The sequence below is a fragment of the Protopterus annectens genome, chromosome 13.part0 (genome assembly GCF_019279795.1).
Source record: "Protopterus annectens isolate FY-2018-M chromosome 13.part0, PAN1.0, whole genome shotgun sequence".
NCBI classification, from domain to species: domain Eukaryota; kingdom Metazoa; phylum Chordata; order Ceratodontiformes; family Protopteridae; genus Protopterus; species Protopterus annectens.
In genome coordinates, this window is record NC_056747.1 from 910,578,784 (window position 1) to 910,601,182 (window position 22,399).

The 22,399-nt window shown below is 40.2% G+C and overlaps 1 protein-coding gene across 1 annotated transcript in view; it reads left to right on the plus strand.

The window, feature by feature from the left end:
- RPL27 (ribosomal protein L27) overlaps positions 1 to 19,095 on the plus strand; it is a 46,401-nt gene extending 27,306 nt beyond the window's left edge. The window contains exons 4-5 of the mRNA XM_044054663.1: positions 17,236 to 17,346; positions 19,002 to 19,095. Of these exons, the coding sequence (XP_043910598.1) occupies positions 17,236 to 17,346; positions 19,002 to 19,050 (160 nt within the window). The 3' untranslated portion in view covers positions 19,051 to 19,095. The remainder of the gene's footprint in view (positions 1 to 17,235; positions 17,347 to 19,001) is intronic.
- Positions 19,096 to 22,399: the final 3,304 nt, after the last annotated feature.

Consider the following 22,399-nt stretch of genomic DNA (forward strand, 5'->3'; position numbering starts at 1 on the left):
AGGTATCTTAATGTAATTAAAGGTGTCCGTGTCAATTCTAGTTTCAATAAACAGGTCCCTAAAATAGTTTTTAACTCTGTACAAAGCTATGTTGTATTCGTTGAGTGAAACTTTAGTATAAGCCGGACTGTCATGTACTAGTTCCATTCTTTTATTGTAATCATTTATATCAAAAATGACTAGTCCCCCTTTCTTATCTGGTTTAATGCAACGTACCATTAAAGATCTTAACAAGTCTAGTGCTTGTATTTGTTCCAAACTCACATTGTTAAAACTAGAATCATTACTCTGCTTACGATTAAGTGAAATGTGTCTGATGTCTAATTCACTAATGTTTTCAAACAAATGAAACAAAGGGTGTAAAGGAGGGTTAGAAGTACTCAAGGGCTTAAAGTTAGTATTAGAAAATTTGTTGTTACCCAAAAGAAAGGAAAGGTTTAGTTTCCTTCCAAAACACTTCAAGTCTATTAAAGTTCGAGCGATATTAATATTTTTGCTAGGGACAAAAGAGTTGCCCTTGGCCAACAGGTCAATCAGAACTGGGTCGATAGTGGCAGATGAAAAGTTATAAATGTAAAAATCTCCACTAGAATTTTTTAGTATAACCAGTTTTGGTGAAAAGTACGGCTCCAAAGAGACAGGTAACGCTTCTTCCTGTTGTTCCAACCTTTGTTCCTCTGGTTCCGAGGACGTCGTGGATTTGAAGTGTTCTTGGTGTTCCCTTCTTGATGAAAAACCTGGTCATTTTGAGTGTTATTCAAAGGTTGAACTGGCAATTGCAAATTGTTATTAACATTATTGTTACTGTTGTGTGACCTCAGTCTTTCACCTGTGGTTCTAACCAATTGTATGACTTTAATACAAACATATGGACACTGACAATTGCCAGCTTAATGAACCTTTGAGACACAGTTTTGATTGACCTGTTGGCTAAGGGCAACTCTTTTGTCCCTAGCAAAAATATTAATATCGCTTGAACTTTAATAGACTTGAAGTGTTTTGTAAGGAAACTAAACCTTTCCTTCCTTTTGGGTAGCCACAAATTTTCTAATACTAACTTTAAGCCCTTGAGTACTTTTAACCCTCCTTTACACCCTTTGTTTCGTTTGTTTGAAAACATTAGTGAATTAGACATCAGACACACTTCACTTAATCGTAAGCAGAGTAATAATTCTAGTGTGAGTTTGGAACAAATACAAGCACTACACTTGTTAGGATCTTTAATGGTACATTGTATTAAACCAGATAAGGGAGGGGGACTAGTCATTTTTTGATATAAATGATTACAATAAAAGAATGGAACTAGTACTTGACAGTCTGGCTTATACTAAAGTTTCACTCAACGAATACAACATAACTTGGTACAGAGTTAAAAACTATTTTAGGGACCTGTTTATTGAAACTAGAATTGACATTGACACCTTTAATTACATTAATATACCTTTTCCCAAACTACCAATTATGTTTGGGATATGTGCTAAAGTTGTAGACGCCATTCTCCAAAAATACCTGAAACAAATCCCACAAGTCTGTAAAGACTCATGGTCATTTTTGGACAGCCTTAATAGGCTATCCATCGATCAAGATTTCAACTTTTTGACCATAGATGTGGTTGATCTTTACACTTCCATTCCACATATGGAAGCAGTTGAATGGACAGCTTTAATGATGAAAGAAAAAAATGCTCCAAGCAAGGACATTGAACTAGTTTCTGAACTTATCGATATTATTTTGACCAATAACTTTTTCACCTTTAATGGTCAACACTACTTACAAAAGCATGGTGTAGCGATGGGCTCACCATGCGGTGCGAGCCTAGCGAACATGTTTGTAGCCTATTGGGAAAAATTGTTTGTTTGATCAACTAGACATGGTAAACTTACTTGTATATTACACGAGATTTCTGAATGATATATTTATCATCTTTAAAGGAGACCAACTAGCAGCTGACCACTTTGTCGACTACTTAAATAAAACTACTACTTTTTTCCAATTTACATACAAATTTGACACAACTAGTATTGACTATTTGGACGTTAAACTAACCAAAGTCCCTGGTCATAATTATTTGTGTTCAACTATTTACAGAAAACCTACTTATTGTAACTTTCTTACATTTTTTCTAGTGCACATCCTTTTAAACAGAAACGCTCTATTGTCAAGGGTCAACTGGTTAGAGCAGCGAGGATGTGCTCCCTAGAAGATGACTTTCTAGGGGAATGTGAGAAACTGGTGAACATGTTCGCAAATAGAGGGTATCCAAATCAACTAGTACAGGAACTGGTAGTAGAAGTAAAACATAAACGTATGACAAGTATTTTTTACCCTATTTTACAGGATAAGAGACTTTATAACACTAACCATGTAGTTACTGATGATGACCCTCCGACTACAAACACACTGAACTGGATTTCCTGTAACGGTGGTTATGCACGTTCAGTAAACCTGGGAGCTACTTCGCATCTTTACAAGTCCAGTTTTATTTCTACTTTCAATAAAGACAGTGACCAAGTTAAATTCATTCTTCATAAGAATTGGTGTCTATTATTTCAGGACAACTTGCTAATGGAAAGGATTGGCCTCAATTTAACAACTATTTATAAGAGAGGAGCTAATTTAAAGAACCTCCTTGAAACTAAGAAACTAAGAACTAATAATAGAATAAGAGGCTGTTTTCAATGCGGTTTTTGTAAGATGTGCAAAAATGTAAAAATTAGTAGTTCATTTGAGATAGCAGGTAGAAAATATCAGATCAAGCACAAACTTGACTAACTCAAAACGTATTATATATTTAGCAGTCTGTAAAAACTGTTCCGCATTTTATGTGGGAAAAACAGATCGTAAATTCAAGGACAGAATTTACGAACATATTTATGCTATATCAAAGAACAAAAGTGACAACGCCCTGGCGAAGCATATTGATACTAAAGGGGACCATTCTTTTCAATTTTTTGCTATAGACCAACTTATATATGACATTAGGGGGGGACCTACTTCATTGACATTGGAATGTTGTGAATTGGAATGGCAGCTGTCATTGAATGCTTTTTTCCATCCAGGATTCAATGACAACTGCAATATAGCTTGTATACTTAAATTAAAGAGCTATCTCAGACAATGACACTAGTTTATTTAACTAGTTCCAGTAGAGACCATTTCATACTATTCTAGAAAGATGTCAACTGTTGACATCAGGGAACAACTACATTGTGCAATTTTACACGTTTGTACTGATTTCAACTTGTAACGAACAGTTAATATTGTAGATGACACTGTTTTTTGGTTTACTAGCATAACAACTGACCATTTTTTGACAATAGTTTCGTACATGTTGCTTTAAAAATTTCCACTCCTTGTAAATTAATTATTGAAATACTAAACGGATTGGTTAACACAACCCTGTTGAGCTGACTTTTTAAATATGTCTTCAATTTGTAACCTTTTATTTTTCTGATGAAGTTGCTCATGTTCAGCGACGAAAATGTTTGTTTTAAATAAACTTTCTGAATGTTGAAGTGTCTAATGTGTTTTCGGACTTTGGATTAGTGGCTGCAGTGTTCTCCTTTGTTTGTTAGAAAATAGAACCGTTAGAGTTAGAGGTTCTGTTTTTCTTCCCTTGTGTTTTTCCCGTAGTAACTTTATGGTGTAGCTTTAGCTCTTCATTGGTCTGTAGCTAAATTTTTTATTGTTGCTGTCGCCTTTGGGGTCTTGGGTTAAATATGTCCAAAGACCCAAAAGAGAGAGAACATAAGCCTTCGAGCTTTAAAAAAATGTCAGAAGTGCTCAGAAAAATGTCCATCACAGATGGACATGTTATGTGTGTTTATTGCCTTGGTGCACATGTTATGTGCGTTTATTGCCTTGGTGCCATTCATCTCCAAGAAGACTGCACCTTTTGTTACCCTGTCAGTGCTAGAGTACTTCAGGAAAGGAGAAACAAATTGATTCTGAAAGGGCTCTTAAAGCCTTCTTTTGAGGAAGCCATCCATAGTTCTTCCTCTTATTCGTCTCATTTCTCCAAAAAGGACAAGTCTCAGAAAAGACGTTCACCCGCAACATCGGCTCAGTCGGATCCGCCAGTCAAACTTCCAAAAATTTCCAAGGCCACTACTTCCTCAGCTCCACAGTCCTTGGAGCCGTCGGCAGTCATTTTGGTGATGGGCCTGGTACTTCGGCTCCAAAGCCCTCTGAGCCGCAAGATACCTCCACTCGGAGCCAGTCCATGGACATTTTGCCGGTTTCTCTGACGTTGAGATCTTCAGTCCTTCATAGGTCTCACTCTCCATCCCTATCTTCCAGGTCCACAAGGAGCTTATCAGATGATGACGTGGAATGGGTGGTGCGCCGATTCCTGAAGTCGCCAGCGCTGACTAAATTATTCTCTGTTCCCACTCATTTGGTCTCTGGGCCTACAGTACCCACTGTTGTTCCTCCTCCGAGCCAAGCTGGTCCTTCGGCACCACAGAAGGATACTAGTACACGTCCCCCTAAATCACCGGCTACTGTCTCTGCACCACCCATTCCACAGGACAGCTGAGATCCAGAGCCTCAGGATCCCCCAATGGGCGAGCCCCTCTCCTCCAAGGCCTCCCCAGAATATCCTTCCGAGGAGCCACCTCGGAAGAGGACCTGCAGGAGGAAGCATGTTGACTCCCCAGACGAGTCCTTCACTTCAGACACTGACCTCGATGAGTCGGAAGGGTCCCCACAGTTGTCCTCTGATGTCTCATTTGCAGATATTCTAGAGATCCTCAGGCAAAGAGGCGGCTGGTAGGCCACCACCCCTTCTGATGAGGAGTCAGTGTACCTGAAGGTTTTCGGATCTCAACCTTCAGCCTCCTGGGTTTCTCCGCCTTAAGATGAGCTAATGGACCTGGTTAGTCGAAAGGCGTGAGTCACCTGACACTACGGAACCGGTCCCTCTGAGGCCAAACCAATTTTTGTCAGCTACTTTGGGCAAGGATTTTCTAACCAAGGGGGGGTACCTGTAGATGCTATGGTGGTGGCAGCAGCCACCAAGAAGGAACTTGCAGAGACTTCCTCATCTATTCACTCTCCGAATAAAGACACTCGAACGATGGACAGATAGGGGAAATGTCTTTTCGTTGGCAACTTTCTCACCGCGATCGCTGAACTACTTATCCCACTTTACAAGACTACAAAGAGATCTCCTGAAAGAGCTAGGGGATGCTCTACAAGGTTCATTAGCTGCGGTGGTGAATGAAAAGGTCTCCTCCCAGCTGTCCACCTTAAATTCCATTGTCAACTCCTCCATGAGGCTCATATCCTGCACAGCAGGTGGAGCGAGCAGGGCAGCGGGTTCCAGAGTTTCTCTTAGGAGACACTCCTGGATGCGCTTGTGCAATTTTGCAGAGCCCTATCAGTGTACCTTTGCGCACCTTTCGATGGTTCCTCACTGTTTGGACCCAAAGTAAAAGACACTCTACCCGGATGCGAGCAGGAAGGAAAAACTGTCTCTGCCGTTGTACGCTTTTCTATACCTTCAAGACCTTATCCTAAAGGCCAGAAGAGCGGAAAGATGTGGTTCAAAAGATCCCAGAGAGTTTTCCAGGGCGCACTGGGTGATACCTTCCCCACGGGCCGAGGGGAGGTGGTAACTGTAGACGCAGCCCTGGAGGCAGAGGGGGCCACAAAACCAGGGTGACTGTGATTCCTTTTGCGGACGCCCTTAGCGCTCCTGAAAGGAGGCCCAACTGCTCTGTTCTGGAGGCAGTCGGGGGGGGGGGTGTTTTATCAGTGTACCCAGAAGCTTGGCAATATATTACAAAAAAACAAATTAGTACTAAATATAATATCCAGAGGATACTGCATCCCTTTTTCCAACCCTGTTCCACAGACCAAAACAATCCCAGATGTTCCACCCAATCTAAGGGAACAAGCAACTATAGAGATTCAAAAGTTGCTCCACAAGAGTCATCCAAGAAGTCCCCGCAGACCAAATAGGATTCAAAACTTACTCCAGATTCTTTTTGGTGCCAAAAAAAACAGAGGACTGGAGGCCCATATTAGACCTAAGCAAGTTAAATGAATCCGTCAAAAAGTCTTAAGTTCCGAAAGGTGACACTGCAGTCTATACTTCCCTTTTTAGGGAAAGACGATTGGATGTGCTCGATAGACCTTCAAGATGCTTAATACCACATAAAAATGGGCAGGACATCAAGAAGGTACTTCTGACTGGGAGCCAGCCATTACCAGTTCACAGCTCTGCCCTTTGGTCTCACTACAGCCCCCAGTGTGTTCACCAAATGTATGTCAGTAGTCACGGCTCACCTGAGACGTCTAGGATTCAGTGTGTTTCCCTATCTAGACGACTGGCTCCTATCTGCCACCACCAAGCATCTACTCCTACAAGCCAGGGGTCTAACTTTGGACATATGCAATCAGCTGGGCATTACAGTAAACTTTCAGAAATCTGCCTTGTTGCCCTGTCAACATATTACATTCATAGGCGCAGATCTAGATACCTCCTCCATGGTAGCACGTCTTCTAACAGAAAGAGTTATAGCACTCAGACAGCAGTTACTTCACCTCCTTCCAAGACTAAAGTGAAAGCAAAGATGATTCTAAAATTACTAGGAACAATGGCTTCCACGATTACACTGGTCCCTCTTGCCAGAATGCACATGAGGGTCCTTCAGTGGCTATTGTTCTCCCAATGGTCACTTCAAGAGCTTTCGATGTCTCACTTGATCAGAATAACGGAATCTTGCAAAAACGACTTAAGATAGTGGATACACTCCACTCAGGTGACAGTAGGCAGACCTTTTGTTCCACATCAACCCATAACTACAGTGACCATGGACGCTTCCCAGATAGGGTGTGGGGGAGGGGGGCATTATCTGGGAAGAACAATACAAGGTACATGGCAAGAACACTAGGCTCACTTGCTTATTTATGTTCTAGGGATGAGAGCAGTACTTCTTGCGTTGCAAGCACTTCAAGACTCTTCCCTAGGGGCAATTGCAATACAGTCAGACAATATGTCTGTGGTTTGGTACATAAGCAGGGGGAACCAGATCTTACCCCCTTTGTCGAGAAGCCCTAAAAGTGGCAATGAGCAGTTTCTTCCCAGCGCTTTCTAAATTGCAACATACATTCCGGGGAAGTCCAACATGATAGCAGACAAGCTGAGCAGAGCAATCCTAATGCCTCACAAGTGGTCTCTCAATCACAATGTAGTGCAAATTATTTTCCGAATATGGGGACAGCCTTGCTGCGATCTCTTTGCCACTCCCATGAATGCCAAGTGCAGCAACTACTTTGCCCTAATCCCCCCCTCCGGGGGAGAAACAGAGAGACGCACTTGCTCGCAGTTGGCCCTCGGGACTTCTTTATGCTTTTCCTCTCATACTCAGGGTAATTCAGAAAGCACAATACTCGGCAGCAGGATAATTCTCATTGCTCCTTACTGGCCTCGCCAAGTGTGGTTCCCCTTCCTTTGGCCTCATCTTCAGGAGAAGCATTGGACTGTGGACCCAGTGCCATATCTGCTGACTCATATATGGTCATGGGAGCTTCATCCTTCTCTCCACGCCCTAAAATTGACAGCTTGGCTGCTCCACTTCCCAGTTTAGTCAGGCATCACAATTTCACTCTTACAGTTAGACGTATCCTAATGTCCTCGCATAAAGCTTCCACTAGAAAGCTGCATTCTAGTAAATGGAAGAGGTTTTCTTTTTGGGCTCAAGACAGGAACATCGATCCTTTTCCTGCATCTATTCATTCTATTTTGGAATTTTTTGCCAAAGCTGTTCCAACAAGGCTCAGCTGCAGCAACCATCAGGGTCCTACTCGCTGCAATTTCAAATTTTCACATGGGTGATTCTACTTCCAACTTAATGTCACATAGGTTGTGTAGAGCCTTCTTAATTCATTCACTCAGAATTCAGCTCAGAAAAAGCTGCCTGCTTAATTCCACCATAGGAACAACAGTGCAGCCTGAGCTCATTTTCAGAAAAAACATTTGTAATACCATACAGAAAAATGTTCATAACTCTTTAACTTATAAGAGCTAGACTATAAAAATGTAAACGCGGAAGTTGTTCAGCAGACACTGACCTTTCCAACAGTGTAAATGTTGATAGTGCATATCAAAGTTATTAAATATTTGGCAAGGAATGTTGATATTGTGCATATTTTTTACCTTTTTGGAAAAGCAAAGCACAATCTCTTGGTCAATGTACCATGCAGACCCATACAATTTGAATTTAATTTGTCAGTATGAATGTCAGCTTTAAAATTATACCTTAACTATTATTGTGTGATGCTCCTTTCTTGAGATATTCACAGAAATATGATTAATATATTATTTCTCATAATTGATAAAGCGTAACATCTCATCACCTGTAACCGACAGAGCCTACATATTCGTGTAGAAGCTGTGCATCTGAATGTTAGCTTCAAAATGATGCATCATTTGTGTGATCACCATGCTCCCTTGCAAAGATATGGGCATAATAATAATAAGTATTGGAAATGTATAATTTTCGTAATCATACAAGACTAAAACTGTGATATCTGTACGTGTACAGTGCACAGGCACAGTTCTTTTACCATGTTGTGAGGAGTAACACTGTCTTAAAAATGAGATATTACTTGGCACACTGAATTGCTCCCTTGCAAAGTTATTTACCAAAATATGAAAAAAAAAATCATAATCTCCATAACCTAAGTATGAAACAAACTTTGATATTTGCACGTGTACAACATACAGGCACAATTCTTTTACCATGTTGGAACCAGCAATACTGTCTTCAAAATGAGGTATTACTTGGCACACTGACATGCTCCCTTGCAAAGTTATTTACCAAAATATGAAAAAATCATAATTTCTTCTTCAGAAGCAGTTGTTTTACCGTGTAGACACACATGATTGTAAATATACACATTCTTGGTGTAGCCAACATACTGCTGAATAGGTACATGTAAAAAGAATAAGCAAGGTAAGGACCGCCACTCCACTAATGAAACCAGGACAGGCATGGGACGTCAGTGGCAGGCAAGGCCATCTGATCTGTCTGATAGCTGTGCTAGCTACCCACTCAGACAGCTGATACCACTGCTGTCTTACGACCTCCTTCAGCGTCAGCAGTCTGCCTTACCTATGCCTTTTTGCTTTACATGTGTCCATTCATCAGTGGACCCAAGGAATCAAGTTCTGCATTAGTAAGCCCTTCCTGTCATCTAAACTCTACACATGCCTGATAAAAGCAGAATAAAAAAAAGAAGTATTGCAGGATGGTTACTGACATATTAGATTGTACGTGCTAGAAACAGTTTTTCTTTCTCAGTATGTACACCAGCTTCTTACCACAGTTATTTGCCAAACTCAGAAAAATATATTCTACACAACACATTTCATAATAGTTTTACTTACCATACTGGTCCCTACTTGGTCATGGTGTCTTCCATTCTTTTCACAAGCTGCATGTTACCAATCCTGCATAGCTCTCCTCACGTCATTGTGGAGGTCAGTCAAAAACAATGCAATGCCCTCCTCAGTTAGGTGAACACTATCCCATCTGAACAGTTGAACAACATCTGCGGGGATGCTGTCATGACAGATTGTAGATCCACCGACCCTGTGCATCAAGCCATGCATGAACCCGTTCTGTAAATGTCTGGCTTTGTGCACTGCCCAATGACTGTTTGCTGTTTTCCATATCTGTTGAGGAATTATGTCAGACCACACAAAATGACAATGTGGCCACCACTGCTGCAGGTGTTCAGAAATTGCTGTGATTTGAAATTGTAGCCTTCCGAGTGGTTGACTGATGACATCATTCCCTCCAATGTGCAGCACAAGGATGTCGGGCTCAGGGTAGATGGAACACTTCTCTTCCAACAACTGCAGTACTCCGATCCAATGCATACCTTTTATTGCAATCCAGTGTACCTTCACACTGGATGGGGGGAGGCTCAATTTATACTGGTTTTCAGTTATGGAGGCATGGCTGGCAGCCCAGTGAATGTAGGAATGGCCACATACCCACACTCTCACTTGTCATTCTCCTGCTCGTGAAGCCTTGTCAGTGTCAGAAGGTGGACGAACCTGCACAGGAAAGAAAATGCAAGCAGATTACTACTGATGTTTGACAGATCTATTGGAAGAGTACATATATATGTATATCATAATGCATTACCTGGTTAGACCATCCAAATCTTCACTCCTATCCACAGGGGCATTATTCTGTTAATATGGTACATTAGTGGTGGTGACGCTGCAGAGGTACATACCTACTACGCACACACAGGTCTTGCATTAGTGTGTTCTAATACATGTTAGTGTGGAGTGCAGAGGCATTCATTATCGTTCAGTAGAAATACTATATCACTATAAGTCAGTCAAAATAGTATAACACTTGGATGTTACTGAGCCCTTTCTCCTACCACCTAATTTCCACCCATGACTGACGAAGTGTGGAAACATGCCCAACTACTGAGTATAAATAGAAGTACAGTAATACAAGCAGAAATGGCAAACTTATCTGGTTCATCCACGTAAGAAATAGTCACAAAAGTAATAATTTCAGTTATCGCATCTGACGATCACTCTGGTTACAATAAGACCCATCAGTTTTCCTCAATGTAGTATATGTATATGGTTAACAGATAATAAATTATTCTTGAAAGCTGGATACATAAACAACAAATTATAATAACCATCACCGAAATCTGAGCTACAGATAACCTATACCTGTTGCACCGTGTCTGTATTACTGTTGTCAGCAGTCTGACCATGTATGCACAAGCACTTCCCTGGTACAAAAATGAATTATTTCCCCTACCAACATCTTCATTACTACATGTTATACACATGTCTCTAAATAAAACATTCACCCAAATGACCCCTTCAGGAAAATGTTAAGATACGCACAACCACCAAAATATATATATAATATATAATATGGGTACTGCGGTGGTGCTGCGGTAGCATTGTCGCCTCACAGTTAGACGTTGCACGTTCGATTCTCAGAGCGTCTTCTGTGTCGACATGCATGAATGGGCGTTCCTTTGTTGAGGGTTGTGCGTTAGGCCCGGCAAGCCAGCACGTAAAAATCTACTGCCAATCATTAGCGGACCGGAGTTCCGCTGTGGCGACCCCTAACCGGGAAAAGCCGAAAGACAGTTTTTATATATATATATATATATATATATATATATATATATATATATATATATATATATGTGTGTGTGACTAATATATATATATATATATATATATATATATATATATATATATGTGTGTGTGACTAATATATATATATATATATATATATATATATATATATATATATATATATATATATATATATATATATATATATATGTGTGTGCAAGTACATTATGTACATACATATATATCCATATACACACATGCCTGTTATATTATAGATTGTATACATACATATACACGGCAAGAAAAAAATCAGGGGTTTAGGGGAGGGTAGGCAGTCGATAAAGAATGAGGGGGGTTGCTTGCAATGACTCCAAGCAGAGAAAAAAACACAACCTGGCTTTTGCATTCATCAAAGTGATAACGACTTCTACTTATGTGAATAACAGTGACAGCAGCTGAGACTTTTCCCAGAAAAGTGATAATGACTAACCACTGTATTGTAACTCCACATATTGCTGATGTTATAATGACCTTCCTTTCATTACTGCAAAGGTATGCATGCTGAGACACCGGTGATAATTGCTGCACATAACCTGTTAAGTAGGCATTCATTATATTACATTGTGCAGCTGTTATGCAACACAGATAGGAGAGGACCGGAGTCATTCAGTCAAACAGTATAACACTTGGATATTACTGAGCCCTTCCACACATGACTGACAGAGCCGGGTATATTGCCCAAAATATACGATTGCTCCACGCTGGTACTTTTGTGCAAGTAGTAACATTTATGTCACTGAGCCAAACACTTGAGTATAATCATAAACAGAAATGACAAAGTCAGAAATATGTAAATTACCTAGCTGATCCAAAAGTAGTAAATCATAGAAATGACCAAGTCAGAAATATGTAAATGACCTGGCTGATCCAAAAGTAGTAAATCATTTTATCTTGCCCAATCATCCCTCGAGTTAGGATAAGACACAGCAGTGAAAAAGGCAGCAATATTGACCAAAATATCTGGGTGAGCTATGCCAAAAATCAACAATATAATGTATCTCACGCAGCCTTTCATCCCATCCAAACATGTTGTGGCAGTCTGACCATGTATGCAGAAGCACTTCCCTGATATTCAATGAATTATTTCACCAAGCAACATCTTCATTAGTATGTCCAGGTAGACACATGCACCAAAGTCACTCACTCACCCAACTGACCCCTTCAGTAAAATGTTGAGGTATGCATAATCACCAAAATGAAACATTTGCCCAAACGCCCCTTCAGTAGTATTTCCTAGTATGTGCAATCACCAAAATGAAGTACACCCAAGCAACCCCTTTAATAAAATTCTTGATGTATGCACACACACCTGAATGAAATATTTCCCCAAACTACCCTTCAGTAACATTCCCCAGCATTAATCAGTAGAGAAGACTGTTTCAGTTTATATCATTCAGGAAAACCAGTGCCCTTTCCTCACTAGAAGAAAGTCTACTTGAGCTGCATGTTACCCACTTTTGTATGTGATTTTGTGACTGTCTTTCTGAATCATGCGTTGCCTACCATCAAGTCATTTACCAGACAAAAGTCTAGAATGGGCTATCCTTTATTTCTGTTGCCCCATCCATGTGTACCCGGGGAGTCCTATCGTGCTCTGCCTCTCCAGATGTGTGCATTCGGGTTAGATTGCCGTCAATAATTCTGTCAACGCCAATTCCTGTTCTGCTTTGTGTAGTAGGTCTTACAACTGCTGTCTGAATGTACTGTGTTCCCCTCTATCACAACTCTGCTGTGGGGCATAGGCTGATTATGAATACTGCTCTGTCATTACACTGGAGTCTGCCAAAAATCTGTCACTACTTCTGATGACATCCCTCACTGTATTCTGAAGCCTCTCCCTCATCACAGTTCCCACACCATTTCTAGCCTGTCCTCCTGAATTGCAAACCCGGAATCCAGCACTATGCATAATTAAACTATCTATTTTCATCTTCTTGTATGGTAACATGCTGCTGATGATGACGGGAGAGGTTTCTGAAGAGAGATGAGGAAAAAGTGGAGGAAAATGCAGATATTGCAGTTTGACTTCATTCATAATTATCATAATATAATTTATTTAGTGTGGTAATTTTCTACCCGTTTTATTATCTTGTTAGGCACTAAGTGAAGTTCTGTGTCCCTTTGCAGTAAAAGTTGGGGTTTCCTGAGGGACTGCACAGACTGGGCTTGCTAAATATGTATTGGCAGATTCTTGCTCCCAGCTTTGCATGAAAGCCATGTTCGGTACCTTTGGTGCTCCTTGATCTTGAGAGTCATATTTATTTATTTGTTGTACATAGATAAGACTAGCATATTTAATGTGAAGTTCTTAATAACAAATCTGCCTCCTTTAGACTCTTCCCCCACAGCTGCAACCATGCAATTCTGTCTGAAAGCAATGGAGTTGATGGATCTAGCTAATTCAACAAGTCCATTACGACTCCAGTATACTCACTACTCCCTCAGATATAAAACTTTTAGCAGTAAAGTCAGAATGTATGTAGCTGAAGATTTACTAAGAACCTCTTGCTTTGAAACCATGAAGCTCTGATCTCTTATTTTGACAGCAATGACCCCCCCCCCCCCAGACATTGGCATTTCTTCCAATACTACAGGAATGCATCTTTGCCTCAATGTGTACTTATATTCTGCTCTCTTGTAAGGAATCATTAATAATTGCTATCTTAAAACCAGGCAAAGACCCTGCTGTCCCATTCAGTTATTGGCCATTATGACCAGTATGCTTGCTAAATGTAGATCTGAAAATGTATACTGTATATGTAGGCAGGTACATAATGTAGTATAGTATACCAACCATTTTTAATCCGAAAAAATAATCTGAAAAGGCACATAGCTTGACCTTTCATATGTTTTTTTAACTTGCATAGGATCTGCAATACTGGCATGCAAGTACAAAATGCAAAAAGCTGTTTTTTAAACATCTATATGCCAGACCATTTTAACATAATTTCAAGTATTTAAACACTCTGTATGCCTTACTGACTCTTAATCACTTCTTTGTAACAGAAATTTGAACTGGAAGCCAAAACCAGTATTTAGGAAACAGACACAGACTCATTGCTTATGCCATCAATGTCAAATGTAGTAAGAAAGCTCTTGTCAAAACTGTTAACCACCAGTTAGTAAAACCTCAAATAATACAGAATGCAGTTAATAATATAATTTTAAATAAACTAATATTCCATCAGACCTAGCAATATTTTTATAAATAGAAAGATGGAAGAGCAAGTCATTTGTAGAAACTTCACAATGATTCTAACCATAGGACAGTATCTAATTTATTCAAGTTAATTGCAAATAAAAAAAGGTGTTTCCCTATTTTTCTTTCTATCCTACACACCCTCTCCATGCATTCCTTTACCGTTCGCTCTCTCATATATACAAGCAGGCACTTTTACATTCATACACTGTCTTCATTCACTCCTTTACCGTTCGCTGTGTCATACACACACACAGGCACTTCTAAAATCATACACACACACTCCATGCATTCCTTTACTGTTCACTCTCTCATACGTTCCTTTACTGTTCACTCTCTCTCATACATACAAGCAGGCACTTTTACATTCATACACTGTCTTCATTTACTCCTTTACCGTTCGCTCTCTCATACACACATGCAGGCCACCACTCTCCTATTTGGAACTTTGTGGCCACAGCTTAGCATTGTCTATTTTCCCATCCCAGCCTTATTACCTCAACACTCTGGCCCTTATTCTTAAAGCTCTTAATGTGATGGTTTTCTAAGCCGGTGTTTTCAGCCATGGTTGTAGCTGAGGGGAGGGGGCTCACAGCACATGGTTGCTCAGTTCGCTCCTGCTGCTTCCATCGCCTATATATGACTCCGTCTTAAACGCTTCCTCTGTCAGAAGGAGGCAGATGAACAAGGGGCTTCAAACTTTTTTTTAATCCGAAGGATTACTGCCTCACAGTCCTGCTACTTTTGGAATCCTTTATTAGCTTCAGTCACAAACTTTAGTTCACGGAGTCACTGTCCATTAAAACTGTCTACAGTCCTATACAAACAAGAGGGAGGCAATGATTGGGTAGGTGCTAGTGGGCAGGGCATAGTATGATAAAGAGATTAAGTGAGCGGGCTGCTACGTTTATGTACTACTAGGCTGAATGCTGGGATTTGCCTGCTTGTATACCAGTTATTGTTATTAAAAATCTTAAAGGATAAAGAATGTGAATGTCCTAGCAATGGTGCTGCGTAGTTTTTCATCTTCTAAATATACTAATCAAAAGTGTGTTCCATTGGACTGGGGATGATGGAGCAAGGAAAGTGTTTTGTGAGCTGATACTTATAGCAATGGTAGGCAGCCACAGAACTAAAGAGTAACTAAAACAAATGTTGCTATTTCTGTAAGGACAGATGTTCACATACGTAATGTATATTATTCTGTAGTAATAGTGGCTGTGAAAAGGGATTCAGTTTCTTGTTTATACTACATCAGCTTGCTGTTGAGACTCCAAAATTGAAGTCAAATATGAAGACCATCCAACTCCATGACAAGGTAACTGACAAAGTTCAGTTACTTTTTCAACTTAATTTTCAACACTGGAGATAAAACATGCCTGCAAAGTTACTTACACCCGAGTGCCTTCTCCCAGCGCAACAGCATGTAATTACTACCATCTTACAGCGTGCTCGGTGTTGAGCAAAGAGGCGCCATGAGACAGTAGTTTGGGTTAATGAGTTAAAAGGTGCTTCCTTATTAAGACCTCCCTTTAAAGAGCCCCTTTCTCCTTGGGATCTAAATTTTGTTTTGTCTCATCTCACGTTACCACCTTTTGAGCCCTCTTCATCTTCAGACCTCAAGTTCCTTTCCTGGAAGACCTTATTCCTAGTGGCTATAACTTCTGCTAGAACAGTGTCAGAGTTGCAAGCTCTTTTTGTTAAACCGCCATATTTGATTTTTCATAAGGATGGGTTATCCTTGCGTACTAACCCATCCTTTCTAGCTAAAGTCTCTTCTCCAAACAACGTAAACCAATCTACAGAGCTTCCAGTGTTCTTTCCTAATCATAGCAACAAGGCAGAGTACAAATTACATCAACTGGACATGCATAGGCATCTCAGATTCTATTTGCATGGGACCAAAGACTTCAGAAAATCTGACCAATTGTTCGTATCCTTCCCTGATGCAAAAAAAAGGAAGCTCTGTTTCAAAAACTACTCTTTCCAATTGGCTTTCTAATTGTATTACATTCATCAATAAATCAAATCAGCGATTTACCTTTCAAAGTGAAAGCTCATTCCACTAGAGCAGTGGCTACGTTGTCTGCCTTTCAAGCCAGAATTCCCATGGATGATAATTGTGCAACAGCTACTTGCACTACTCTACATACATTTATCACTCATTACAAAGTGGATTTGGCCTCCATGGACAGGGCATCCTTTGGTTCCACAGTGCTTAAAGGTGTACTTCTGTGAGCCACCCGGGGTAAAGGTGCTAGGGACGCTGTTCCATCATTGTAAGAATAAAGGTGAGATGGGACAACATAAAGAAGTTATGTACTCACCATAACGTTCCATGTTTGTTGTCCATCTTGCTGTTCATTCTTACGAACCCTCCCTCCTTCCCCCTGCCAAAGACTCCTGGTGGATTTTTTACTACTTTCAGGAGTTCTTTGTCTCAGCTTGTTTCTCCTTCCAGTACGTATGGTATAGACTTGGTTATATGTGTATATGTATATTTTTGTAGATATGTATATAGTGTACATATTGTTCAGTAGTAGCATCAAACCAGATCTGGGGAATTATACCACTGCATTGTGGGATACCTTCTTGCTACAAGCCAGGTTTGAGACTTTCAGCTATGTATCCGGCCGAGTCAGAGCCAAGGATCTGCTCTGAACCTGTCATTGTAAGAATGAACAGCGAGATGGACAACAAACGTGGCACGTTATGGGGAGTACATAACTTCTTTTTTTGAAAACTATGTTGTGCTTCTGGCAGTGGTGTACTAAAATTTCAAACTTTCAAAATCTCATTTGTGAAAGTTGCATCCTTTTTCTTTTCTTCTTTTCAGATACTCTGTTGATATTCCCTTGGATAAGACTGTTGTCAACAAAGATATTTTCAGGGATCCAGTACTGAGACGCAAAGCTAGAAGAGAAGCCAAAGTCAAGTTTGAGGAAAGGTGAGTACTTTTTACTGTGTTCAGACCATACGCTTCGATATTGCACATTGTCTTAACTTTAGTATATCTCACAGGTTAAGTATAAACTGTAGAACAAGATAACCAAGAGTAGAATGAGTTGATTCTGTATTAGGTGGCATTTGTGACTAAATTATTGAGCCAAGGATAATGCACATGTGCTTCACTGTAGGGAGGAAGGTGTTCTACACCCATCTGCAAAAGGAAGATCTTCAGGGTGTCTACCTAAAACCTCTGTAATGTGGGTGTTACAAAACCATTGTGCTTTTATAATATTCAGGTATTTGTAATCCACCTTTAGAATAGCATTTTTTTTACAACAGTCCCATGTAATGGCATTCCATATTTGACACTTCAATGTCTCCCACTTAAGCTGTTCATCTTGGTTGAGGTAAATTGTCCACTGCTAGGTTTGAGAAATGAATCCCTGGAGAGGAAGAAAAATGGTCATCGACCACTGTCTGTCAGTAGAACCAGTAAATTTATGAGGTGACAAACTACTGCTTTTATGTCTCCAGACTTTTTTTTACTTTTTTTTTATTTTGCTGGAGTGCTGTTTATCCTTCAGGTGGGCTATTTTTTTGGTTTGGTATAATGGGAAGTATTGTTCATTTTGAGTATTGCTATGAGTGGACAGCAACCACAGCCTGCTCTCTCTCTCTCTCTCTTTGTGTTGGAAGCTTGTTCAGCAAATGTAAATGTCTGATCTTTATTGTATGGACAGTCTATTTTTGAACTGACATTAATATAGCTAAGCTGTTAGACCATCTTCCAGAATTGTTAGAATTCCAGACGTGTACTTATCTCTGTAGCATTAGATCATGTTTTATACGTCATCAGCTCAGTCAAAATGGGTTATACCCATGCAGTAAAGAGAGAGACAAATACTCTTCCTTGTGCTTGCAAAAAAGTACTGAACTCTCCATTTAAAACTTGCCAAATCATATTGTGACTTCTTAATTGTCGACAGTTGACTCTTAACACTAGAATGCCATGGAGGGAATGGCTATACTTTTGTATAAATATTGACAAACTGTTTCTCTGCGTTATTTAAGCAGCAGTATATCCACCTTCTTTACTTTTTCCTATAACTTTTTCTTACTACTACTGTTCCTTTTTTTTTCCCTATCGTGTTTTACCCACTGACATCACTTTTGTCCTTACCCCCCCCCCCCCCCACATACACATGCCCCTTTTCAGCTGACCTCTGCCTTCCCCTTGTGTAGTTGCCTGGATCATTTTTTTTAACCCACTTTACTGTAATTCGAGAGTCTCTTGCATTTGACATTTTTTTTTCTCCTGCCCTTTCCCATTACTCTGTGCCTACAAATGTGCTTTAAGTTCATGTCTACTGTATGTGAAAGGTATATTGTATGTCCTGGGTCATAATCCGTGGTGTTAGTACTTGGTAGTGTGTGGGTTTGGACAGATTTGCTAGTTAGCTCCTTGGCTGCATTTCTTTCTAGATTGTCATGAAAGAAAGTTACAGCTTATGTGCGTTTGCTTAACTGCACCTTTTAGTGTTTTCATTACACGATGGAATGTCATTTTTCACTCCTTGCTAAAATTATACTAAATTTGTCCCATTTTCATTTTGAGTTTAATAATTTAATATAGATTTATTTTTTTCTTTGTAGATACAAGACTGGCAAAAACAAATGGTTCTTCCAGAAGCTCCGATTCTAAGCTCAAAAATTGGCTCTACATTAAATAAACATTTATTTAAAACAAGTCTTGTGTGTGTGCATCAGTGCCATTTAGCTAGTCGTGTCATAATGGTGTGACTCAAGGGAAAAAAGACCTTGCCCACTTGTGTGCTGTGCTTTGATGAAGTTACCTTATCATTCGGAAAATGAGTGATTCTTGTGAAGGCAAATTTTAAGAACTTAAAAGTGGTTGGTTTGTTGCAACTTTATCGGGATACGGGGCACACTAATGCTCCATAATAGCATTCTCAAAAAAAAAAAAAAGCTATTGTTTTTGCAGGGATGGCAGTATGTTTGTTTGTTTATTTATTTATTTATTTTATTTTCTTTGATTGTTGATACGTGGCATGCTTGTATGTTTTTTTTTTTTCCTTTCTCTATTTACACACTTCATTGTGATGTTGCTTTAATGTAAGCTATGAGGCTGCAAGAGTACTTTGATTCACTTGAAGATGGTCAAAGAAGGGCTGTACTTCATGTGAATCGGAAGCCTCTTCCACAGAAGGGGCAGTCTGTAGGACACACGTCTCTCCAGCATGATATATTCTTGTCAGAGATGAGGTTTAGATCTTTGAAGTGGATAACTTTCTTGCAGTTAATTTTGCGAATATGCAGCATTTCCACCGGGGCTGTGTCAGGGAATACTTTGTGAGGCATGGATCACCCCACAGTAATCAGTAAGAAACTAAAAACAGTGATGGTGCTTTTTATCGGTCTGCATGTGGCATGTTGGCTGTTCCATGTATTTTTTGGGTGAGAAACCTCTGTGGATACACCAGCTGCTGCAGGTGCCTGACGAGGTACATGCCAAAGGGTACATTGTCCTCGATTATGGGTCTGATGAGGGCTAAACTGGGTTGGGTCTACAGACTGAAGATTTCCTATGTTGTTATTAATCAGATCCATGATTATTCTTTTCCATAGCCTTGCATATGAGACTAGTCATTTTCCTGGGTCAGTTGATGGTCCCGCCTTGTGCAGTGAGATGTTGTTGCTGTCCTCAAGTGTACTGGGATAAAGCCTGCCTGGAGACTGTGGTTAAATAGAGAACAAAGTGTGTCTGCTCGGTCATGTTTCAGGCTGTTTACTAGGTACCTTAGGATTCCATCAGCACCTGTTAATGTCATGTTTCTAGTTCAAGAGGGCAGTGACTACCTTTTCTTTTGTGTTAACTGGCAAAGGAGTGGTGTAGGGGTTATTTCATGGGGGGGGGTGACTTCAGGTGATGAGGGGGTAAAATTTGAGCTGAATTTATTCGTCCGATTTGCCATTTCTTCTGGCTTGAGTATAGGTAGTACCTTCTGTAGCCAACTTTGTATATTGTTGAGTGGTTTTCCTTAAGATTTCGGACATAACTAAAAAATGCTTTGTGGTTATCCTTTGCTTGAGAGGCTATTTCAGTCTTGTGTTTAGCTATTAAAGACTTTACTAGTTCCCTGATTTGTCTGTTGAGACTGAGGGATTTTCTTTTTCTCTGTTGGGTACCTTTCTACTTACCGCTAGACAGGAATTTCTTCTTTCTATAGACTATTTGTGCCAGGGGTCCACCAGGGTGGCTTGTTTTTCCAGCTAGATCTAGGTTTAGTTCAGTCAGGTACTTCCATTTCTATGTAGTTGTTTAAATGGTTGTATAGGGTATTCATGTGTACTTCTGCATAGGCATCCCTGTTTCGGGGGTTAGGGGGGAGCTTTAAAATGACCTATGCTGTCACATAATAGAAGGTAATTTGCCTTACAAAAATTCTTTAGGGTTTTAGAGTTTAATGTGGGTTCTACTTTAACAGTTATTTCAAAGGAGACTGATTTATGATCCAGTCTTGCCAATGAGGACATTATGCTGGGGTGGGTACAGTGTTCCTCCATGTTTGAGTAGTATGACGAGTATAATTGAACCCCTGTCGGGAGTGCACATTAGCATTGACAAAGTCCAGGAATTTCTGAGCCTGCATGTTAGTGGTCGTATATGTTTCCCAGTTTATGGAGAGGTACTTACCATTCAGCCCAACACACTACTCATGGGCAATTTTAAGTGATTCAAGTAACTTCAGGTATGCAGAATGATTTTCATGGTTGGGAACATCATACAGCTAGTGATGATATGGTGGGATTTTGCCTATGGTCAGCTAGACATGGAGCAGCTCAATCGAATCATCCTGCTTGACCAATCTAAGGTGTGATTGTTTTTTTTTTTATTATTTAAATAGAAACACCTCCTTGTAACTGCAGAGATGTCAGCATTCTCCAAGGAGAGAAGAACTTCCAGGGTGTGCAGTTTCTTACTTAAGACTCCTAGCATTGACTAGCAGTACCTTCAGTGTAGCATTAGAAGAATTTGTTAGGTCTGTTGATTTGACACTGCCTAAAAAATGCACTATGGGATGACTAATGCCTTGGTCAGTATTCAAAAGCTTGTTGGCGACAGGTGCAGACCATCTCTGGCAAAGCAGCATGGTGGGTTGGGAGGGTGGCCTAATGGTTAAGGTGTTTGCCTTACAAACACAAGGTGCAGGGTTTGAATCTCACAAGGGATAATTGGCTAGGCTTAAAATGGCTCGCAAGAGCAGTTAGCCTAGTACTAATCTATGAACCTATGAACCTATGATTGTTCTAGGCTGACAAATACTGGATCCCCTTGGAATGACACCAGTATCCAAGTCGATTATTTTCTGTTTGTATTATGGTATCATTCTTGCTGAGGATATTATGCTGGTCACCATGGGGCTCATACCAGAGTACAACATGTATTCAGAGAGGTCCATCATGTATGTCTTCATTTAGTCAAGGGAGGTACGTCTGGCTGAGTCAGAGTGTCTACTTAATCTGGTGAGTCCTGGCCACTGATAGGCAAGTGACTGACCCTGTGTCTTTCCAACCGGGTGAAGGGGGCCTCCGTATGTCTCGTGATGGAATCTCCTATGACCAAGATGTTTGAATGTGTGGTGGTTTGCCTTAGGGGCTTGCTTGTGGAGGCTGTGTATTTTTATGTGTGGTGGTTGGTGTTGAGCTGGTTTTGTTTGTATGTGGTTTCTGAGGTTAGCATATGGGAGGCCTCTGAGGTTTTGGTAAGTTACTTGTCAGTACCTCCACATATGTGGGTTTATATGTTGAGACCTTATTTAGTGAGGGAAGTGAAGTCTGTTGACCTAGTTGTCATTTGATTTTCCAATATGCGAGTCCTCTCAATTTTCAGTGTTATCTACATTTCTCACATACAGTTTGTTTTAGGATTAAGTGTTGGGTCAGTAGTATGTGTGACAGCTCCTGCCCATGTCCACCAGGTTGGTCACAGAAGGTGGTAGGAAAGTGCCTATCCATAGCTTTAGTTTTTT